A 24,518-nucleotide genomic window follows, 5' to 3' on the forward strand; every position below is an offset into this window, starting at 1 on the left:
CTCTCAGAACAATTAAAAAAACTCGCCAGTTGCAGGAAAAAATAAAACTAACAAAATTCATTGATACAAATTAATTTAATAATTTGAAGTAGTAAAATAATGGACTATAAATGCCTCAGGAGCGGTTTCGTCGCTTGATGCAGTGAAGGCCGGGGGGCGCTGATAACTCCAGAGGGCGACGTAATCTTGATAGTCCATCCCATGTTTCCCGCTCCGAGCCATCTAGCTGAGAGGGGCCTCGCAGATGGTGCCCATCATAAGCTGGTCAGGAGGCGCAGCGGCGAGCAGTAGGTTGCGATGAGCTCGCATGTAGACACGACGAAGAGAGCCGCTCACCGCAGGCTCCTGTGAACCAGGCAGGATAGCAATCAACAATTTTAAATTACATTGCACACAAATAATAATCTCATTGAACAAATCTGCAAAAGTACAAGTAGTTACTTGGGTTATTCGCTACACCTTTTCCCCCACGTCTAGGTTACTGTCACAAATGTGACCGGCATGATGTGGTCCCCTCTTAAGGGACGGCATAATGCCTGTCGGCTCTTTTGGGTAGACATTTCTTCGCCGAGAGATGTTCGCATGCACTGCGGAAGCCGCCGAGATCAACTAGTTCCTAGATGACCTGCCCCTCCCATTGCCTCCATTGTCTTGCTTTCTCGCTCCAAACCGTCCATTCTTGGACCAGCTCCGCCTAAGCTACTGCAATTCCCTGCCATCCATCGCCTTAAGAGTTGCACATCCACCAACCGCCGCCCGCTCTGATTGCGAAGATTCCCTCCAGTCCACGCATCTTCTCTTCGCCTGCCCTGCCTTTCTCACGACTCTCAACGTCTCCTATCTGTGGGCCATACTGCAGAGGTGGTGGCATTTGCGGCCACTCTTACCCATCTCCTCCTCTTTCGGTGGGCACGTATAGACTTGCTCTCTCCCGTAAACATGTTCCTAACCATGGACATGCACTCTTCTTCCCCCTCTTCCGGTGGGCACGTAGGCATGCTCCTGCCCGTGGACACGCTACAGTCCGTGGCCACACACCTGCTCGCGGACATGCACCTGCACGTGGACATGCTACTGTCAACGAACACGCACCTGCCTATGAACACGCACCGGCTCGTAGGCTAGGCTGCTGGAGTTGCGGTTGATGGCCCACAACGGAGTGCCAGATGGGACGGGGGTGCCGGCGTTCAGCCAGTGCGCCGTGGTGCTGCCTGCCTCCAGCTCAGCGCCCACCCAGTAGTCATGTTGCGTCAGCCCTGCCCGTCATGAGTGATTCAGCAATAATATTACGGTAGAATATTACAAAGAAAAAATTATTACTACATCTCGTTGATCAAGGACGGGTAGCACTGTCCAGATGTTAGGATACGTAGCACCACTTTCCCTGTCCCCACCTTGCTGCTCGAGGGAGCGCAGTATCGCCCAGAAGTTAGTCTACGTAGCGCCATATTCCCTGGCCCCACCTTGGTGCTCGAGGTAGCGCAGTATATGGGCCAGAAGTTAAGACTACGTTGCACCACATTCCCTGTCCCCACCTGGCGGGTCGAGGAAGCGCAGTATCGTCCAGAAGTTAGGACTACGTTGCATCACATTCCCTGCCCCACCTCGCTGCTCGAGGTGGCGCAGTATCGCCCAGGAGATAAGACTACGTTGCACCACATTCTTTGTTTCCACCTTGCTGCTCGAGGTAGCGCAGTATTGTCCAGAAGTTGAGACTACCTGTCATCACATTCCTTGCCCCCACCTTGCTGCTCGAGGTAGCGAAGTATCGTCCAGAAGTCGTTGGGGTCTTCAAATTCGAGCATCGAACCACCCAGCCTACTACACTCGTACTGCATCTCATCGTGGGTTCCTGTAGAGAATAAAAAATGGTATTCATGCCAGTCGATCAAAACTAAAATGTAATGCGTACCTCTGGATTAGAGGAAAAGTATATTCGTGCGTGTCCAGAACAAGTGAATGTGCGCATGTCTGTTTGTTGGGCTTGCCGATTTGTAAAATTGCAAAAGCGCTAGCGCAAGCCTGGAGCGGAAATAATTTTAAATTGTCTCCTGACGTTGATTGCCAACATCCTAACAACAGACCGTAATAACTCACTGTCGTGACCCATACAGTAAATGAATATACAAGCAAAGCCTTAGAAGACCCTTGAAATTAGACAATAATCGTTCTGCCTACTAATATGTAAAGAATAATAAATGTGACGATGGAAAATTATGGTAATAAAGCAAACTTCAATTATGAAATATAATCTGTGCGTCCTCTTACCCCAAATCAATAAATACACTTATCTTTTCTGAGCGTCAGATTCTTTCAATCAAGTACATCATCCCGGACTATAACTTCTGAGCCTTGCCGAAAGGTACAATTAATTCAAATTTAGGACTCGAGATAATGAAGAATTATAGAATCGCAGAATATGAAACAAAAATCGCTGTATATTGAATTAACAAGAAACTATCGTTAGGAAAATAATTCGCAGTAGCTATTAAAAGCTTTGATTAGACACTTGTATGTATACAGAAAATGAACACGACTTGGAAAAACACCGACCTTTCGCGGTGCAATAAATATTGTACGTACGGTACCGCGTTCCCTTACAACACATATTCTACTTTACCTACCGTGGGCCATGCTTCCAAAAATGGCAGGTTTCTTAATATCGTCTGCCAATCACTGACGTGTTTTCAAGCAAGACCCACCAATCATAGACGGGAAATCAGTCCATACACGTGCATAGGCAGCTACTAGCTTGCACTTGAGCGAGTTTTGAAAGCCCGGCCTGAGTGCAATCCACAAGCTGTTGATTAACGTTCGTTATACACAGCCTTCATACTGTCCTATATTAAAAAAACATTACTGACCTTGACCAAAATAAGTGACCTGTTTACTGACATGTATAACGTGCAGGCTGTTTGCTTACTTATTTAAAGCCTACCATTTCTTTTCACTCTTACATGCACTCACCTTCATTGAATAACTCCACGACGATGCACTTATCACCAACACGGTCGTATGGTAGAGAACACACTCCTGTTGGTCGCGTTGTGGTTTCGGTGGGGGTTGGTGTGCTAGCACTGGTTGAGCTAGTCGTAGTGCTAGTGGTGGTTGTGCTTGTAATCGTTGTATCCGGAGTTGTAGTGCTATCACAATGAGCTTCATCCTCCCCGAAGGGTTTGCAGTCATCATAACCATCGCACACCCATCTGATGGGGATGCAGAATCCGTCCGAGCATTGGAACCCATTCGGACAGTCTGTAGTACAGCATCAACATGAACATCAGTAAACCACACGCAATACACCACGGTATTTGTACACAAACGGAGGTGTCATGTTATTCACGTAGCTAAGCGCTAATGTGGTGGCCCAGTGGTTACAGTTCCGTAACAGGATTGTCGCAGAGAGGTGCGGTTTTTAGCCTAGCTCTGTGCGCCAGTTTCTGGTCAGATTCGGCGAAGAGGCTGAGCGGACACCAGAATTTGATCAGTAAGTTGCGAGTTCGAGACCGCAACAAGCTGAGAATTTCTGCGATGTCAAAAATCGGCGACAGGCTTATGGCCTAATAAACTCTGAAACCGCTATTTTATGTCATTATTATTACATTGATGGTTGAATAATTTATTAAAGGAGATATTTTTGTTATCTATACTTTAAGTACAGCTCCTATTTTTAGACAACACTTTTAATCTACTCCTTATATCAGAGTGAAATTATATGTACTCTGTATTACGTGCGCTTAAAAATACCACCTATTAGCCTATTAGCTCCCATTTCACTAGGTTTGTTTTTTTACTGCACATAGAAAAGGCGCAAAATTCAGATACAGTGACTTTTGGGTGCACTTGAAAACATGCAATAAGATAGCCGATACTCCGATTTGAGCGCAATTCATAGTACAAAATTGAAAAGCCTCAATATCTTGGTTAAACTTGTTCAAAAAAAGCTATATATTCAATCTAAGCTGAAAAGCTGAAACTATATAAAACGGTTCTTGTTGAGAGCAGAAAGAGGAAGGAGATAAGGAAAGACAGTAATTGCGAGCATGTCCGTGGAAAATTTCCGTAGTGTTTGTAAAGAATATGTCGTTTGATTCATATGACTACTCGAGTGTATTGTGTTGTCTTTATTGGGGCTATGTACATTGTATTTGAATATCTCGAGCGGGGTTTTGTGATCTTTGACGAGTACCATATCAGGGTGAATCTGTGACAGTACCAGATGAACGTCATGTTGAATCATATTAGTGGGATCTAGAGGAATACTGTGCAGGATGTTTTATTGAGGAAAGCTTCGTTTTTATTTCGAAGTCGTTGTTCAGTGTTTATCCATGCTAACGAATGCATCATGAAGGGTGATGTTGATTATGTTGATTACAGTCACATGTGGTTTTGGTTTTTTTCGTCTCAGGTGACCGAATGCTTTGGAAGAGTCTGGGTCTTTCTCCGAGAGCTTCAGTCCCTAATCCTTCTATCACAATTTATTGACGTACCAAAAAGGTAGGTGGTGCTGAAGTAACTGGGGTTGCTTTTTTGAAGCTCCTAAGTAGTCTGACTGTGCTTGGTTCGTCTAGTCCTGGTCCGGTGATGAATGATTATTTAAACTGTTAGTGGCTTGTTTTTCTGTTCCTACGGTCTCTGTCTCAGTCTTCGTCTTGAGTCATGGCTACCGAGGAAGGAGAATTATTCTCTGGATTTTCATCGTCAGTTTGCAGTCGTGAACTGTTCAATGTTGATCGTCTTACTTTACCGTTATCTATAACTTCAGTTCTGAGGTTAAAGTCTGTGCCCTGAGCCTTGGCCTCAGGATGCTAATGAAATAAATTTAATATTTTAGTGGAGCCTCCGTCAGGAAAGATCGTGTTGATGTCGCAGCTCCCTTTCAGTAATTCAAAGTGGATGCTTCCGAACCCGTAGCACCAACTGGTGGGAGAGACTGTTATATTCAGTTGCTTCTGTTGAGTAAGGGTGAGGGTGTTAAATTTGGATGTTTTTCTTTGATGGCTAGTTTACCAATGTCGACGTATGTTTGGTTGGTTATGCTTTTCATTGTTTCGTGTTGCGATTGTTTTTTTTTTTGTGTTTGATGTTGGCGGTATTTACAATTGGCTGCAACAGTTGCAGTAATCGATATGACATTTTTTGTCGTTGTTAGTGCACTGGGTGTAGGTTTGGAATACAAGGCCAGGCACTCCACCAGGCACACGTGGCCAGACACTCCACAAGATGCATGATATGAGACACTCCACAAGGCACACGTGGCGAGACACTTCAAAAGGCTCATGTGGCGGCCCTAAAAGACCACTCTTGCCTTTTAATTACTATCAGTATTATGCGCAAAGTATTTTTAACCCTCTATCAGTCACACCCGCGCTTGGCAAATGAATACTTTTGACATTTCTGGAGAATACAAACAGTAGCAGATTCAATTAACAAATTTCATATTCAAGATAATGAAATGACGATTCGAAAGTTAATTCGACTCACCACAATTTGCTTCGTCCTCTCCATTAGCGCAGTCCTCCCACCCGTCGCACACCCACACGTTGGAGATACACGTTCCGTCATCGCATTCGTATTGCCCTACCAGGCAAATAATCCCTGCACATCAATAATGTGTACGTTAGCATGGAACCCTGGCAGGCACTCTCCTGTACAGCAGCAATGTGTGCGTCAGCATAGAACCCTGGCAGGCACTCTCCTGTACAGCAGCAATGTCTGCGTCAGCATAGAACCCTGGCAGGCACTCTCCTGCACAGTAGCAATGTGTGCGTCAGCATAGAACCCTGGCAGCCACTCTCCTGCACAGCGGCAATGTCTGCGTCAACATAGAACCCTGTCAGGCACTCTCCTGCACAGCAGCAATGTCTGCGTCAACATAGAACCCTGTCAGGCACTCTCCTGCACAGCAGCAATGTGTGCGTCAGCATAGAACCCTGTCAGGCACTCTCCTGCACAGCGGCAATGTGTGCGTCAGCATAGAACCCTGGCAGGCACTCTCCTGCACAGTAGCAATGTGTGCGTCAGCATAGAACCCTGGCAGGCACTCTCCTGCACAGCAGCAATGTGTACGTCAGCATAGAACCCTGGCAGGCACTCTCCTGCACAGTAGCAATGTGTGCATCAGCATAGAACCCTGGCAGGCACTCTCCTGCACAGTAGCAATGTGTACGTCAGCATAGAACCCTGGCAGCCACTCTCCTGCACAGCTACAATGTGTGCATCAGCTAAGAACCCTGGCAGGCACTCTCCTGTACAGCAGCAATGTGTGCGTCAGCTAAGAACCCTGATAGGCACTCTGTGTGCGTCAGTATAGATAAATATGAATATTTTCAAATTGATATATAAATTACCAGCGAATTATAATGAGTCAACGTAGTGAAAGAATCCCATGGGGCATTCAATCGCAGTTCTCAATCAAAGCCTTAAGGCTCAGGTTGAGAACCGCGAGCCCTCATGTCGGCTCGGCTGGTGCCCTATGGGATTCTATGATTACGCTAACTCATTATTACTCCGCTCGTAAATAAAATACTTATCAGAAAATTGTCCTGCTTATTCATCTATTTATAACAATTTCTATACAGGAACAAACAATCTGCAAACTTTGTATAACATCAGTTTTGATAGAGGAAAATGCTGTACGTCGATGCTCATTATACATGCGCATTACCTAAATTTGTGAGACATAAGGAAGTAGTACAATTTATTTTCTAATGATCGGTATTAAAAACATATCTTATAATAATCAACCTCCATTTTATTTAATCCTCCATTTAATTATTGTCCAGGTATTTTTCAACAAAAACTAGCTATATACGAGCATACTCTCATGTGAAGTGAAAATCCCGTATACAAACTGTTCAAATGCGGGCGTTGTGGAAGGTAAGAGAGGAAACAGACATCGTAAATCACTCACCTGTCAGTCCACGACGGGCGGTACGGAGAAGAAAACTCAATGAGCAGCGAGGAATAATACGTGGCTGTCCCGTGTTCATTAAACTCTACCTGAGGATTTGGCTCCTTGACTAAGGTAGTGAGGGATGAGTAAGACACATCTGTCCAGATAACGTATCTTGTATACGGGGAGGTAATAGAGTTACGATACTGATGTACAGATACAGATACAGATGTATAAGTTACTGCGTCGACCGTAAGGTCGGAGAACTCTACCGACACTCTACATCGCGGAGTGCTTATCAGCTACTGGGGGGTCTGCTTAAGGATGCAGCCCTTATATAGGCTTTGGCTCCCGCCCACTCCTAAGGTCTTGATCGCGTGATCTATCTCGTGTCTACCAGATGTTGACTCGTCCTCAATCTCTATCAGGTCAAGTGAAGATTACGTCTAAATTACGTACAATAATGATTATAATGAGATGCCAGATTGACACCGAACATGGCCAGCGGTCAGCGGCGGCCAAATAGTTCTAGCCGACGCTGACCATTCCTCGGCCACCTGAAAGCCACCCGTTACCGAAAAAAAGAAGCTGTCTATGATATGATATTACAAAGACTACAAGCTCGAGGGTGGCACTGGCCGAGCTTAAGACCGATCGAGGACTTCACACGCATGTGACGAATACTTCTATCTCAGACTTCGCCACACTTTGACTACCAGCCCAAGCGCCTGAACATGACATTCGCTCACTCACCAGTTTTGGGACTAGCAAAACTGCTAGAATTTCTCGCAGCCGCTGCGGCCGCTGTCAGCAGTAGCAGCAGTTTAACCAACGAGCTTCCTGCCATTTCTGTTGGGAAATTGCGGCAGAGTTAACGCAGTAGACAGAAAGCTGTGGTGTATTGTGGCCACCGTTAACTCTGCCGTAATATCCCAATAGAAAGGGAAATTACGGCAGTTAATGTGGCCACAATACACCACAGCTTTCTGTCATCCTCAATAAGAATGCCTTCTAAAAAGTCGGGCATTTTGACGGTAAAGTCTACGTCAGCAAACCATAAACCGATTAATAATTTCGTTTCAACCACGGACCGCACTCAATAAAACATGAGGAGTATATGTATTGCACGGGCGTTAAACTTTTTAAGATATTTACGAGCAAGAGATTTCCAGATCATAATTCTTCATCTACATTGACATTTCTCGTCGTCATGCATTGACGTTTCGTGTAGCTCGTCTAAATCCTTGTCATTATCCAATTGACTAAAAGGATAATAATTATTACGTGTTAGCGGACGTGGTACATGTCCGCTTGAGCATTGACTAGTTTAATGAATAACTCTTGAAACCTGAAAATAATTCAGTTGCATATAATTACACTGATAACTAGTAACCTTTTTAGTTTATCCAGAAATGGTTCGCGTTATTAACTTATCACAGGGTACAAAGCTGCTATAGAGAACACTTCAACTGTGATGGTCGTTGGATTGCGTTTGCCGCACTGCGTGCCTGTCATGATAAGGATATATTAGATGGTCGCTATCACCGCCACATGTCGTGATCCCATGAAGCACCAACGCGCTGCATTCTTATGACTAGCACATTTCATAAGTCAAAAAGTGTATGTAATTATCGATGTTCATGAAGCTAACTTCTAACTTCTGATCCTGCAACTTGGAGCTCAGTATCAAACTTTGTGGAGCCATTCTTCTGCACGCAATGGAGGTCTTGGGCGCTTAGCAGAAGATCCAAGCTATGACTTCCATAGGCTTCCAAAAGACTAATGAAAAACTGTGTAAATTCTATTTCAGGTGAAAATCTAAATCATGTTTCGCATGCTTACTACAAATCATCCAAGTTTTCCCACTTATGGCTTGTTGTTAAAGAAGTAAAAAACCTATCCATTTCGTTCGGCGTTCTTACTGCTTCTTTCCAAATGGCAGGATCGAGAGGCGCTGGCGCCTCAAGTGTTTTGAAGGCTCCTTGCAATGATGTCATAAATCATTGATGTGTTGGACGTTACATGTCCGCTTTATCGTCGTAATTTCGCCCCGTAAAACCAGCGGCCGCAACTAGACATCAGATGATGAGAGCATGAAACATGGACGAAACATGCATCATGACTACTTGCTTAGTTGAAATGTGAGGAAGGGGCTTAGATTACTGAGAATATCGCCCATTAATCCTGTTCTGCACATCTATAAATTTCAATCCGATTAAGTGTACAGATCCCAGATTGCGTACATAACGATGTCAGTAAACTGCTGAGAACCGATTACGGCTTAACTGATAAGATTCTTGCGGAAAAATATTGTGATGACTGTTCATCGAAAACTAACGATGCATATGAGCAGCGATTAAACAACAATGGGTTGAACTTCACTAATTTTAGCATATGGCTGTGCATTTCTTTCCAGCATCTATTCAAACTCATTTATATATGCTTATACAATCGTTTCATTAATCACTTAAATTCTAAAAAATGCGGAATGGCACTCGCATTATAAAAACATTATTTTATTTAGTTTTGCGTTTATAGTTGTACAATGTCTGAATTTGATCGCAATAATAGCAGTGTCAATACAGGTGACAACAATTTATATCTCAATTTGAAATTCACGCATTAAAGATCATCCGAGGTTAGCCGGGCCACCTTATTTACCAATTTGCAATAATGTTGTTAAGTTCGCATAAAGGCTTCTGCGGTTCAATACTCGAGCTTTTTATGCTATAATTATTTTCAGAATAAATATGAAAAACAACTTTCTAATATGATAATTCTGTATTCTTCGGTTTAGAGTAAATCATATATTCAGGGGCGTTTATTGAACGCTTGGCTATTACGATTCAACGCCCTTTGTTATCTAGTTCAACACCTTGTATTATTTTCATTACAAATATATTATTAACCTCAAATTAGATACTGTTTATTCTTCGATTTAGAATAATTGATTTAATGAAATATTTACAATATTGACGTATCATTTATGATGCTGAAATAAACAGCAAACTTAATTTCTATAAAATTAATATGCCCTGCTGTCGCAGCCACAAGGCCGCTGTCAAGGCGCGAGAGAAGCGCGACAGAGCAGAATTGTCCGATTTATAGAGACGCTGCAGCTCCTCCCTGGTCAGACGCTGCTTTAACTGCGCTTTATTCATCAGCTATGGCGAGCTTCATGTTAATTGTAGCGGCGCAGCAGCTACTGAGCATCTGCTCAAACCAGATCAACACATGCGCCGAGTTGGTTATAGCAATGGAGCTTGAATTATTTGTCTTCACCGATTTAAAGAATCATTTTGTCGAGATCGTTGATGCTAAACTCGTACAGTGAATGATATTACAGTTAGTAAAATTACTCGATAATTACACAAGATGTCAGATCACAACATGTTCTGATTGTGTTCGATTACATATTACGTTATTCCTCACTAGCCGAAGAATAAGTTGCACTCCGGTGGTCCAGCTAATGAAAATATGAATGATGTATATATAAGCTCGTACCCTGTTAAGATCCGTAAAATTCCAAACGTAATTAATATAATTTGGGTTATGATTAAATGATTAGATTTAAATATATACTCTTTTGTGCAATTTGTTTAATTGCTGTTGTATATTCACTTAGAACCAGTAGAACTGCGCTACTCATCTTTCACACATATGATGTTATCTATATTACGTAAGTTTATGTATCGGCTTGTATCTACTCGGTCGTTTGAATAAACTACGAACCACTCTACCCTTTAATTCCACCCCCTACGGAATTAACACACGTCTCGACAATCTAGGGAAGCTAGAGTCATAATTTCTCAACTAACTCCTCGCTGTAACTTAAATGATAATATCTTAATAAATTATTATCCTGCATCTCATAAACAATCGAGCGTCCGAGTGAACTCAAATAGAAGCTGAAACCAAACAAGATGATCGAGGTCAACTTAATTGATTTTTTAGGGTACGTTTAGCGATAGAGTTTATCCATCCTATGAAAACGAAATAGGAAACGTCTGAAAATTTGCCATTTATAAACACATTTATTCGGCCGAAACTGAAGTAAGTTGTTAACAACGAAGTAAATAGTCAGAAAATTCTGAAAATTTCAATGACATTCTTTCGAAGACTGGTGTCGTGAATGAGTCTATCAAGGATTGGATATTATAATTTTCACAGTTTCTTAAGCAGTCTCTGTGCTAGTAAATTTGTCGCAATATTAGAGTAAAAGGGTATCAAACCATTTACATTATTTGAAGGGAAATTCAATAACTACTTCTAATCATTTATACCCACGTTAGTCCACTAATTCTATCCTCCGATAAACCCTACGGATGGTTAGCAGGCTACGCACAGCCACGTGCCCTGGAAATAACATAAGTTACTCGAAATTTATGAGTGGATTCGTCTAGTTCATAATTCTCACTTTCATTTTCAAAAGCTCTAAGCATCCCTACTTCTTGAAAATAAATCGGAAGCTTCTTAATCAAACTTGTTTGCCATAAAAGAGAATTCTGTTACGATAGCAAGGTGGTGCCTATGAAGAAAATAGTTGATGAAGGAAAATAGGGACCTCCGTCAAAATAGGGATGGAAGTAGTTTCAATAAATACAATTAAAAAGGTAATGACTATAAAAAGAAATGAGCTGGCCATTTTATACAAATTAATGATAGAGAAACATTGTTTTTTTTTCTATGGGGACACCTATATGCGCCAAACAGGGTCGTGGGCCTGTGCATGAGTATTTTCGGAACTATTAAAAAACTCGCTATTTGCAGGATAAAATAAAACTAAAAAATTCAATGATGCAAATTAATTTAATAATTTGAAGTAGTAAAATAATGGACTATACATGTGGGCGCCTCAGGAGTGGATTCGTCGCATGATGCAGTTAAGGCTGAAGGGCGCTGATAACTCCAGAGGACGACGTAATCTTGATAGACCATCCCATGTTTCCCACTCCGAGCCATCTAGCTCAGAGGGGCCTCGCAGATGGTGCCCATCATGAGCTGGTCAGGAGGCGCAGCGGCGAGCAGTAGCTTGCGATGAGCTCGCATATAGACACGACGAAGAGAGCCGCTCACCGCAGGCTCCTGTGAACGAAGCAGGGTAGCAATCAGCAATTTTCGACTACATTGCGCACAAATAATAATCACATTGAACATATATTCTGAACTACAAGTAGTTAAATGGGATATTCGCTACTCCTTATTCCCCACGTCTCGGTTACTGTCACAAATGTGACCGGCATTAGGGACGGCATAATGCCTGTCGTCTCTTTTGGGTGGACATTTCTTCGCCGAGAGATGTTCGCCTGCACTGCCGAAGCCGCCGAGATCAACAAGTTCCTGGATGCCCTGCCCCTCCCATTGCCTCCAGATATGCCTCGCTTCTTCGCTCCAAACCGGCCATTCCTGGCCCAGCTCCGCTTAAGCTACTGCAGTTCCCCGACATCCATCACCTTTAGAGTTGCACATCCACCAACCGCCACCACCTGCTCTAATAGCGAAGATTCCCTCCGCGACATCTCTACGCCTGCCCTTCCTCTCTCACTACTCTCAACGTCTCCTATTTGTGGGCTATCCTTCAGAGGCATTTGCGGCCATCCTTACTCATCTCCTCCTCTTCCGGTGTGCACGTAGACTTACTCTCGGAAACATGTTCCTAACCATGGACGTGCACTCCTCTTCCCCTTCTTCCAGTGGGCACGTAGGCATGCTCCGGCCCGTGGGCACGCTACTGCCCGTGGACATGCTCCTGCCTATGAACACGGACCTGCTCGTAGGCTAGGCTGCTAGAGTTGCGGTTGATGGCCCACAACGGAGTGCCAGACGGGACGGGGGTGCCGGCGTTCAGCCAGTGCGCCGTCGTGCTGCCTGCCTCCAGCTCAGCACCCACCCAATAGTCATGTTGCGTCAGCCCTGCCCGTCATGAGTGATTCAGCAATAATATTATGGCAGAATATTACAGATAAAACTCACTGCTACACCTTGCTGATCATGGACGCGCAGAACTGTCCAGAAGTTAGAATACGTAGCACCACATTCCCTGTCCCCACCTTGCTGCTCGAGGTAGCGAAGTATCGTCCAGAAGTCGTTGGCGTCTCCAAATTCGAGCATTGAACCACCCAGCCTGCTACACTCGTACTGCATCTCATCGTGGGTTCCTGTAGAGAATAAAAAATGGTATTTATGCCTGTCTATCAAAACTAAAATGTATACGTGCCTCTAGATTAGAGGAAAAGGATGTTCGTGCGTGTCCAGAAGAAGTAAATGTGTGCGTGTCTGTTTGTTGGGCATGGCAGGTTTGTAAAATTGCAAAAGCGCTGGCGCAAGCCCGGAATGGAAATAATTTTGTCTCCATGCATGACATTGATTGCCGGCAGCCTAACTACAGACCTTAATAACTCACTGTCGTGACCCATTCAATAAATAAATATACAAACAAAGCCTTGGAAGATCCATGAAATTAGACAATTATCGTTTGGCCTACTAATATGTAAAGAATAATAAATGTGACGATGGAAAATTATAGTAATAGAGCAAACTTCATATACGAAATGTAAACTGTGCGTCCAATTTACCCCAAATCACTAAATACACTTGTCTTGTCTGAGCGTCGGATTCTTTCAATCAACTACATCATGCCGGAATATAACTTCTGAGCCTTTCCGAAAGGTACAATTACTTCAAATTTAGGACTCGAGATAATGTAGAATTATAGAACCACAGAATATGAAGCAATAATCACAATATATTGAATTAACAAGAAACAATCATTAGGAATATAATTCGCAGTAGCTAATAAAAGCTTTGATTAGATCCTTCTATGCATACACAAAATAAACAAAATAAAATAATAAACAAAATAAAAACACCGATCGTTCTTGGTGCAATAAATATTGCACCGCGTTCCCTTACAACACATTCTCTACTTTACTTGCCGTGGGCCATGCTTCCAAAAATGGCAGAGATTTTTTAATATCGTCAGCCAATCACCGATGTCTTTTCAAGCATGACCCAACAATCATAGACGGATAATCAGCCTCAATATGTGCGTACATAGGCAGCGCCTGGTACTTGAGCGAGTTTTGGTAGCACGGCCCCAGTGCAATCCATAAGCTGCAGATTGACGTTCGTTATATACAGCCTACTTATACCGTCCTAAATTAAAAAAACATATTACTAACCTTGACCACAAAAGTGACCTGTTTACTGACGTATATAACGTGCAGGTTGTCTACTAACTTATTTTAAGCATGCCTTTTCTTTTCACTCTTACATGCACTCACCTTCATTGAATAACTCCACGACGATGCACTTATCACCAACACGGTCGTATGGTAGAGAACACACTCCTGTTGGTCGCGTTGTGGTTTCGGTGGGGGTTGGTGTGCTAGCACTGGTTGAGCTAGTCGTAGTGCTAGTAGTCGTTGTGCTTGTAATCGTTGTATCCGGAGTTGTTGTAGTGCTACCACAATTACGTTCATCCTCCCCGTTGGGGCAGTCTTCATAACCATCGCACTCCCAAGGGCCGGGGATGCATATTCCGTTCCAGCACTCAAAGCTGTACGCGCCACACAAGCCTGTAGATCATTCATATTTACGTTAGCAAACTCACCAACTTAGCATTGAAACAAAATTACAAATAAAAATGTTAATGAACGAGGTAAAAACACTTCTTTTTTGTACTGTATAAAATGTTTGCTAATTTTTCCATTATTGGAGCTTTTGTGCCAGACTTCTATCCTATTTTACAACACTTCTCTTTAACTTCACTTCTTGTCTGTTTGTTTGTTTATTTGTCTGTCTGCTAAAATCTTGTAATCGATTTTTAACACACTTCTACCTCTCCAATCCATCTAAAATTTTGCACACTTGCGTAAAGTCGGAGACAATGCATGAATCAATAGACAGAATTTATAATTTTAAAATTAAAAACTTGGTTTTGTAATTTGAAAAATTGAAAAAAAAAATAATTTTTTTTTCTACAAATCTTATAATCGATATTCAACACACTTCTACCTGTCCAATCGATCTGAAATTTTGCACACTTGTGCAAAGTTGAAGACAAGACATGAACCAATGGACAGAATAAATAATTTTAAAATTTTATTTTTTTTTCATATATTAATATTAAAAAAAATAAAAATTAATTTTTATTAATATATGGAAATAAAATTAGAAATTCATTGTAGATGTGTAACATAGGAGACACTGTATTCCTTAGAAGTGTTGTCTTTAAAAAGTAATTTTTAAACGCATATTATTACTCCTAATATTTTGAATCTCAGCCAGCCGATAAGTTGATGTCGTTTCTGAAGATGCCGTAAATGGCCCACTTAGGCCATTTACATATTTAGTAAAATCTCCGCCACCAAGCAATGTGCGCACTGCGTCAGAGTCTTCATGCCGTTGCTCAATAGGATCAGCCTCCGGCCGACAAGTCACCATTGGTCGCACCGAGCGGACCACCCATTTTCGCAGCGGATCACATCAGTCTGCTGCAGCATCCTACCCAGGCACTCTGAACACGTGCAGGCACGCAAAGCAACTCAACTATAACACCTTTGTGTGATAGTTGAGTTGTTTGTTGTGTTGTGTAAGGCTGTGCAGGGCTACGCTGCACCTGGAAGTCTGTCATAAATCAACGCGTATAGGTGTAGCGTCTTAAACACCCCACTCATACTTCACCAGAAAGGCGCACATAGACCAGCGAATACGGACAAACTAGACGCATCGCAAGCGATGCACTAAACAAAAACTAAACCAGAGCCGACAAAAATACCTTACGCCTCAGATTCGGAAGCGGTTCTCCCGAACCGGCATTTTTGCACTCCATTTATAGAGATATACATTTCTCTTATGTATTAAGATTTATTTGATGGATTTTCTCATTGTCGCTCATTATCTTGCATCCTTCATCTCCACCATTTTCACCCACTCTCGCTAGTCTAGCAACTATGTAATTAAAATAAAAAATATAACTCAGTACCCACTGCAGTGAGTGACAGAGAGCGCATTTTCTCGTCAACGAAAACGTGAAGTCACGGACGGACGGACAGACGGACATGGCGAGCACAACAGTGCATTTTTTCATAAATGAGAAAATACGCTAAAAATCATTTGCAATAAATAAAATAAATAACCTATCTTAATATATGACAAGAAAATAACACATAAAATAAATGTACATAACAAAAATTGAATATCCCTATTAACGATGTGCAATGTCGATTGCAAATAGTATAAATAAGATAAAATTACAAATAAGGAACGAAAAAGCAAGCCCAATTTACCTAATGAGCCTCCGAAGCCCTCTAATGGGGCTATATTCTCAATGACAAATCCCTCCCCCCCAAAAAAAATATCAGCCAGACGATTTTTCGACTTTTTCTTTAGTTTCCTTCTCCTTTCTCTTTTACGAACACACTGGGCCACCTCATCCTCTTTTTCCACCTTTCCTAGTAGCACCTCTACCACCACCATGTTACTTAAACTACATAGAGGCAGTTATAGTGATTTCTTACTTGTAGTAGCCGTGTTACTTACTACTTACTTGTAGTAGCCGTTGTCGTAGTAGCCGTATTACTAGTCGTAGTAGCCGTGTTACTTGTCGTACTTGGGCAGTTATCTTCATCTTCCCCATTGCTGCAGTCTGGATAACCATCGCACCTCCAGCTGCTGGGGATGCATTCTCCGTCCTGGCATTGGTACCCAGACGTGCAGCCTGTACAGCATCAACATGTACGTCAGTAAACGACACTTAATACACCGCAATACTTGTACACAGAAGTGTCAAGTTACTCACGTGCAAAGCAGCAATAGTTAAATATAATTTATTAGAGGGGATAGTTTTGTTATCTATACTTTAGTACAACTACTATTCTTAGACAACACTATTAATCGACTCCATATATCAGAGTGAAATTATCTGCACTCCGTACGTATTATATACACTTAAAAAACCACCTATTAGCTTCCATTTCATTAGGTTTATTTTTTACGGTACCTATAAAATGCGCAAAATTCAGATACAGTGTCTCCGGTGGGCTCGTAAACGTGCATTATTCTAGCGGCTAGAATCTAGCTAGAATCAGAGTATATATACCCTGATTATTGGCTAGAATCAGAGTATCGGCTAGAATCTAGCCGATACTCTGATTTGAGCGCAATTCATCATACAAAATTGAAGATGCCTCAATATCCTGGTTAAACACGTTCAATGAAAGCTGTTATAATGCATATACTCAATCTAAACTGGAAAGCTGAAACTCCATAAAGCGATTTTTGTTGAGAGCAGAGAGAGGAAGGAGATATGGAAAAGGACGAAATTCCGAGCATGCCAGTGGAAAATTTCCATACTGTTTGTATGGCATAGGTCGTTTGATTGATATGATAGTACTGGAGTGTCATGTGTTGTCTTTATTGAGGCTATGTACAATGTGTTTGAATATCTTGAGCGGGGTGTTGTCATCCGTGATGCAGTGATCTTCGAGTAATATATGTCAGGGTGAATCTGTGACTGGCAACATAATGTTTCGGAGTTGTTTTTCTTCCGCAGGCCCTGGGGAATTGGAAATCGTAGAAAGAAGGATGAACTCCGAAATGGATCGGTGCATTCTTGAAAGATGTCTCGTGGGGAGCGCAGCCGTGCTCCATCAATTTTGTACACCAATAAGCCCTTAATCGAAAGCCTTGAATCTCCGGAGTCCGGACATCCACCAATCAGCCGGGAACCACTCGGCTTTGTCCTCCTCCGGCCTTGCAAAAAATCTGCCGTGCACCACCAGACCGCAGGTCGAATATGACTTCCGGGCATCGTTAAATTATATAATTTTACGTCCACGCATCTGAGGTTAGGTTTCAAAAAGCATAGTTCTGTTCCAAAATTTATCGTCCTTCGACTAGTGGCCGTTCGACCGAGAGCTGTTTGACGCACGGCCTAGATATGATTGTCCAGAAGTGTTGAAGGCTACGTTCCGGAAGGCAGGAATCATGATGGTCCATTACATTCATGGGCAGTGGTGGTCTTCGACAGGCGACCCGGCTAGGGCAATTCTTGCATGGTTTCAGGAGAGGGACATTGAGTTATTGGAATGGCCAAGCCAATCACCTGACCTCCATCCGAATGAAAATCTGTGACGAGAATTTAATTTGAGGGTACAGGAGAGAGATTTAAGAAATCTTATCCAATTGAAAGAAATATGCAAGGAAGAGTGGACTAAAATTCCTATTTGCTATATGTGTTAATCTTGTGAACAAGTATTCCAATCGGGTAGAAGCAGTTTTGTCTGCTAAAGGTCACAATGACAAGTATTGAGTAAATTTGTTTACTATGTGTTGGAAACATTTTTGCAGCTTGACTTTTACAATATTGCAGTTATTAAGTTTACATTTAACGATATTGTTGTTTTGATATAATATTAGTATTTTCCATGTAAATTTACATAAGAATAGTCTTTGTTCATGTTATTTTGTTGAATAAGCTGTAATTAAATAAAGTTTTTCCTTTGTGTCGAATACTTTTTGCACCAATGCACTGCCTATTCAATTGTTCATTGCTCAAAGCAACAGACTCCTCGCCATCGTGCGCACCATAATCAATTACGGCAACCAATCGAAATTAAATACGTCGAGGCAGTCTCAGCATAATGCACATAAACTATCATGGTGCGTGGAGACTACCTTTAGTATCATATGGTGCTTAGAGACCATCGAGCGCTGCTGAAAGCGTGGAGATAATCAAGCGCTACATAACGCGTGCAAGCAATCATTCACTTCGAAATAATTTCCATACAAAAACATGTTATACAATGAAAAACGCACGATGGGGTGACCAAACCATGCAGCTGTATGTTCAGGTATGCCTATGGTTACTAAACCTAGCAGCTTCATCTTCAAGCATGCTTATAGGGTGACCATATATAGCAACTGCATCCTCCCTAACCATCCTCGAATATCTTTCCGGTAACCAAATCGGTAGAATTATTTGTTTCACGCGATTTACAAATAAGTTCAATGATTCACTATAATCCACTCCTTTGCCTTGTATGATAGAGTTATTGATATTCAACAACTTTCGAGATCAACAAGGGTTCTAGGGGCACTACAAGCATCAAATATTAAAGACAGAATAGCAGATTTAATTCCTCACCATCTGCAAACCTTCTAGAATTTCCCGCAGCCGCTGCAGTTGCTGTCAGCAGCAGTAGGAGTTTTGCTATCGAATTTTCTGCCATTTCTGTTGGAAAATTAAGGACGAGTTACCGGTGGCCTCCAGATACCATAGCTCTCGACCATCCTCAGCAAGAACGTTTTCTAAAATGTCGAACCTTTTGTCGGTTGAGTGTCCGTCAAAAAAAATTATACGATGAATAATTTGTTTGAGTCTCTGTCAGGAGGAAGCTGGCGGACTAGCACTCATTGATGAATACAACACCAACCAAGTCAAAATACGTTGACGCTTTGCGGGGCTATGCACACCCAATAAATCCCATTATTAAATTTATATGGACGAGAAAGCGTTCTAAGATAGTCACTAGCAATCGATATTTCAGTTGACCTTAGTTTTTCAGCTACATAGTCAATATGCTAGTCTTTGAAATTTCATTCGTTTAGCTCGTCATCATCCTAGTCATTATTCACTCTTGTAGTTTAACGGACTACTTGAGAAACCAAAGAATAAATCAGCAACATGCATTTGTAACGTCAACTAATGACTTCTCTACTTTCTACCATAATTATTCCAACAGCTAACTTTTAACAGGGCAAAATGCTTACGTGTGATCACTGTAGTTGTGACGGTTGCTGGATGGCGACTGGCGCACCGCTAGAAGGAGCACAAGAGATAAGATGACCGCAATCACCGCCACATGTCGTGATCCCATAAAGCATGACACGCTGCATCATTGTGACCAACACATTTCATGTGTCACGAAGTGAAACTAATAATAGACTTTAGTGAATCAAGCTTCAATCTTCTGATCATGTAACACGAAGTCCAGTAACAGAATTTACTGGAGCTATTCGTTGGAGGTCTTGGGTGCATAGCAGCTAGAAGATCCAAGTTACGACTGACATCAGCTAGACTCCTGCGCCTCGAAATAATTTTCTCGAAATGAACCGGGACAAACGGGACGAAACAAGAAATTGCCGGGACAAAAATTACGGGACAGAGGGTAAAATTTGTCCCGGAATAAATGTATTAACCGGGACAAGACTTGTGTCCCGTACTTTAAAACTTGTGTCCCGGCAATTATGAAACGATACGAGACAGGTAGAAATGAAACGAGAATTCACGTAACGAGACAAGACAAACCTTGAATTTTCGAGACAAAACAAGACAAGTTAAGGAATAACATATTAGCTCCTGATTGTTAATGAGCAGTTGCCGGTCATTTGCAGATGTGGTGACATTTAACTGTCAAACTATTTTGGCAGTTAAATTAGTGGGCAGATTAGGCGATGTATGACTGATTATTGAGTGAATAATGTCGCAGTCTAGCCTTTAATCGCGCCGTACGCGAGAATTGTACGAGTTCAGTACGCGTTCTATACGCGAGTTCAGGCGCGCAACGCGAGTTAGTGACATATTGACATCGTCACTAAGTCAGACAATTAGAAGACTGTGGAATGGTTCTCTTTTCTCTGGTCGTGTAAGATGCCAAAAGTCAAAGGCAATATTTGTCGATCAAGTCAACCGATGTCATCAGCAAGTACGGCCTCCTCCAGAACCTCTAAAACTACAAAATGTCATATAGATATAGCAAGAGTTATACCACTTATCACTAGATACCAAATGGAAATAAAACCAGTGTAAGGGCTGTCAATCGAGACCCAGTTGCTGGACCATCTATTACTCCAACTGATGGACCTTAACTAGCGGAAGCTATTAAATTATAGACTTACTCATTGAAGATTTTTCTTTGCTCTTCATCATGAAAAAAACGTATTTAATGTGCATTACAGTACAACATTGTAACTGGAAATATAAAAAATATGCAAATGTTCATTATAATTTTTATTTGTCTTCTCAAGAATAAGGGTCATGTTAATTTACAATAAGTAGCAAAACAATCTTAATAGCCGAGCACACAATCGGAATTGTCAATCAATACGTCTCAAGTTATTGTATAGGTCTGTAAACTAAAAACAAAGCTTACATCCCATCATTAAGTGGTACGTCTCGTTATGTCCCGTCATAAAAGATATAAATTCCGGGAAATTTTACACCTCCTATTTTAACCGGGACGTCTCGTCTCGTCTCGGTATCGTCTCGGAATTCCCACTGAGTGATAAGAATTGTCCCGGTTTTTATTGCGAACCGGGATAAAGCTTCTTGTCTTGTCTCGTCTCGTCTCGATTGGAAAAAGTTCCAAATGTAGAAGTCTAACATCAGCTGCCAAGTGACCAACACTGGATAAATTATATTTCACATGGAAAAGTCTATCGTATTCTAGAAATTGCCTGCAAATCACCCTTTGGTCTTCCACATGGCTGCCATCATGTCAGTAAACTACAAAAATAAAAAGATCTGTCGATGTCTGTAGTGATTAGAGCCGTCATTGCCGAAATACTGCCACTCACTGCAGTCATCATGCTCACAGTAAAGTCATGCTATAGGTGATTGGAACCGTCATTGCCGAAATACTGCCACTCACTGCCATCATCATGCTCACAGTAAAGTCATGCTAAGTACCACAGTACAGACGTACGGCGCCTGCCGACAAATGCAGCCCAGCCACCAACATTTCACTACCAACTGCAGGCAGTCACGAGCTCGCCTGTCTACAGCCTACCGAACCAAACACTTCACGGTGCAGAAACGGAGGCAGTGAGGAGACGTCGTTAGATAACCAAAATATCGGCATGCGGCCATCAGCCAACACATCGAGAAAGCGAAGGCAATGCTGATGCTTAAACTTGTGTTGTTTGGTTCCTTTCGTTGGAAACCCGTTTAAAGTGCATCAATAATATTTCTGTAATTTTGTATCTTAGCTAATATTTTAGCACTCACAATAGCCCTGTGAGCTGAAAATAGTATGTAACTCATATTCCATCTATCTTCTTATAAAATTTAATATTAAAATTCACCCCATTGAGACCGTTCTAAACGAGTTCAGTACAGTCGGAAGGCGATTTTAGTTTGAACGCATGCCATCTGTCTGACAGCATGCATCTCGGGAGTGACTTCGTTCTTCAAATTTTCTTCCGTAGATTGTGAGCGCATGTATTGACACAATACTAAGGTATGTGCTTTAAAACATGGAAATTTAGGTAATTCTCAGTTAATAAGTGTTACGTGCTTCGAACAATCACAACTCAAATCTTAGATTTTCGCAGGCAATAAATTTTACGTGATTATAACAATAAAAACCTGAATTCCAAAATTATACCGACAATATTTCATGCGTCATGGGATTTCTAAAAACTGAAACCCTAATTCAAAAATTCCTCTGGCAACGTTTGACAAAGTGATACATGATATTAGGAATAAAACCCTGAATTTGAAAGCTTCAAAATTGCGAGATTTGAAGAGGTGTTACGTGACTCGAACAATCGAAACATAAATTCGAAAATAACGCGGTAAATACTGTATATTAAGACGTGTTACGTGATTCTAATTATAGAAAATGAGCCATTATCCGATCTAACGAAACCTTATTTTTGACTCGTGGCTTGCAATGACTTTCGATTTGAGAGCTATTCGAAAGTTTTTCTCTATCGAGCATGTTATCGATTTTATATTAATTTTTTTTAATTTGTCTGTTTTCAAATACTGACAAGATTCAGCTTCTGTTAATATTAGTAAATACGATATCGGTAAATCCTATAATGAAGTATAGTTAAACTTATTCTTTCTTCGTCTTAACAATTGCTGAGTGAGATTTTATTTCTAGGGTTCGGTCCTGGGATCTGTGAGAAGAATCAAAGTAAAGTAACAAAAATGGCTTTTTAAGTTTGAAGCTGAATATCGTTCAAAAGTTCAACTACTTACTTCCGTAAGTTTTGAACTTATGCATCCGTTTTTATCACCAAGTTCTAATTTACGGTATCATTTAGTTGAATCCTGCCATCACAGAGACTGGTATAAGATTAAATGCGGAATTTGTTTTAGATTTTCGAATATTTTAAATTGGAATTCTTCATTCCAAGATTCACTAACCAATGTTTCAATTCAATTTGATTGCGCGATTGGCTGATTGTTTGTTTTATGTAACATGAAATTAGATGTAAAAAAGGCTTTCGATGATTAAGTGGGGTATGATTCATAAGACATCAGACTATATCCCAAGTACACTGTGTATGACGTCCTATCGCAGAAACTCAGGTTGACTGGAGTCACATTTCGTCTTCTTGACGTTATTCGAGATGCGAGGACCCATCGACATGTACGACGCCTATCACATATCAGTTTACCTAAATATCTTAATATGTATATGTATAACAATAAAATTTATGCCTTGATTCATGTCGTTATTCGTGTTCTAAGAAATTTGTGATTTTATTTCGTGTTGGTACACGCAGCGCGGATGGATTGCTTTAGAATTACCTATTGCAAAAGTCACGTGCGGAAGCAAGTTTAAAAGTATATCTCTTTGTAGGGTACAAATGCATCCCAGTGGTGCTTGTTCACTGACAGCAATAAATTGCGCAGGGTCGCCTGCCGAAGACCACCACTGCCCTGGATGTAATGGAACATCAAGATTCCTGCCTTCCGGAACGTAGCCTTCAACACTTCTGGACAATCATATCTAGGCCGTGCGTCGAACCAGCCCTCGGTCAACGGCCACTCGTCTAAGAACGACAAATTTTGGAACAGAACTATGCTATCTGAAACCTAACCTGAGATGCGGTGAACGTAAAATTACGTAATTTATCGATGCCCGCAAGTCATATTCGATCCGCGGTCTGGTGGCGCACGGCAGGTTTTATGCAAGGCCGGAGGAGGACAAAGCCGAGTGATTCACGGCTGATTGGTGGATGTCCGGAGAGATCCAAGGCGTTCGATTCAGGGCTTATTGGTGCACAAAATTGGTGGTGCACGGCTGCGCTCCCCACGAGACATGTCTCAAGAATGCACCGATACATTTTAGAGTTCATCTTGGTAATCTTGGTACTTGTTTGGGACATAGCAGTCCTAGGCCACTATGGATCGCCCCCTCTGATTATCGTTCATCCGCCCTCATTTGGGCCACCTGATGCACGATGCTGTTGCTTGCTTCTCGCCGCTGGTAGTGTTGCAGGGGAGGTTGATCTGGGATTGTGCCCAGGAAAACGTCCAGTTGTCTCTTGAAGGTATCCAGGTAAACTCCCCCTCTCTTAGATCCTTTGATAGGACGTTGAACAGCCTTGGACCTGCCACGGAAAGTGATCCTTCCTGCAGGGATTGGAATCTGACTGCGGATCTGTTAAGTAATGGGGGGATCTTGCACAGTCTCCCCTTCTCTCATTGTGATATGTCTCAATCCTGGAGGTCTCGCTCTCGAAGTTTGGCACCATTCCGGTTATCATTTTCCATGTGTACAGAATGACATACCTCTCCCGTCTCCTCTGCAGTGAGTCAGACCCAGGCGCCTCAATCTCTCCCAGTAGTTCAACTCTTCCATCCCTCTGATCCTGGAAGTGA

At 41.9% G+C, this 24,518-nt stretch overlaps 1 protein-coding gene across 1 annotated transcript in view; it reads right to left on the reverse strand.

Moving 5' to 3' along the window:
* The window catches only part of LOC108672664, a 38,193-nt gene extending 18,481 nt beyond the window's left edge, over nt 1-19,712 (reverse strand). The window contains exons 1-13 of the mRNA XM_018160367.2: nt 19,670-19,712; nt 19,044-19,130; nt 16,446-16,616; nt 14,179-14,472; nt 12,946-13,053; nt 12,663-12,808; nt 11,863-11,980; nt 7,649-7,744; nt 5,485-5,598; nt 2,968-3,255; nt 1,745-1,852; nt 1,093-1,256; nt 228-345 (exon numbers count right to left, since the gene is read on the reverse strand). Of these exons, the coding sequence (XP_018015856.2) occupies nt 228-345; nt 1,093-1,256; nt 1,745-1,852; nt 2,968-3,255; nt 5,485-5,598; nt 7,649-7,744; nt 11,863-11,980; nt 12,663-12,808; nt 12,946-13,053; nt 14,179-14,472; nt 16,446-16,616; nt 19,044-19,128 (1,810 nt within the window). The 5' untranslated portion in view covers nt 19,129-19,130; nt 19,670-19,712. The remainder of the gene's footprint in view (nt 1-227; nt 346-1,092; nt 1,257-1,744; nt 1,853-2,967; nt 3,256-5,484; nt 5,599-7,648; nt 7,745-11,862; nt 11,981-12,662; nt 12,809-12,945; nt 13,054-14,178; nt 14,473-16,445; nt 16,617-19,043; nt 19,131-19,669) is intronic.
* Nucleotides 19,713-24,518: the final 4,806 nt, after the last annotated feature.

This window comes from Hyalella azteca, unplaced genomic scaffold, assembly GCF_000764305.2.
Source record: "Hyalella azteca isolate HAZT.00-mixed unplaced genomic scaffold, Hazt_2.0.2 contig12157, whole genome shotgun sequence".
Classification (NCBI taxonomy): Eukaryota; Metazoa; Arthropoda; class Malacostraca; order Amphipoda; family Hyalellidae; genus Hyalella; species Hyalella azteca.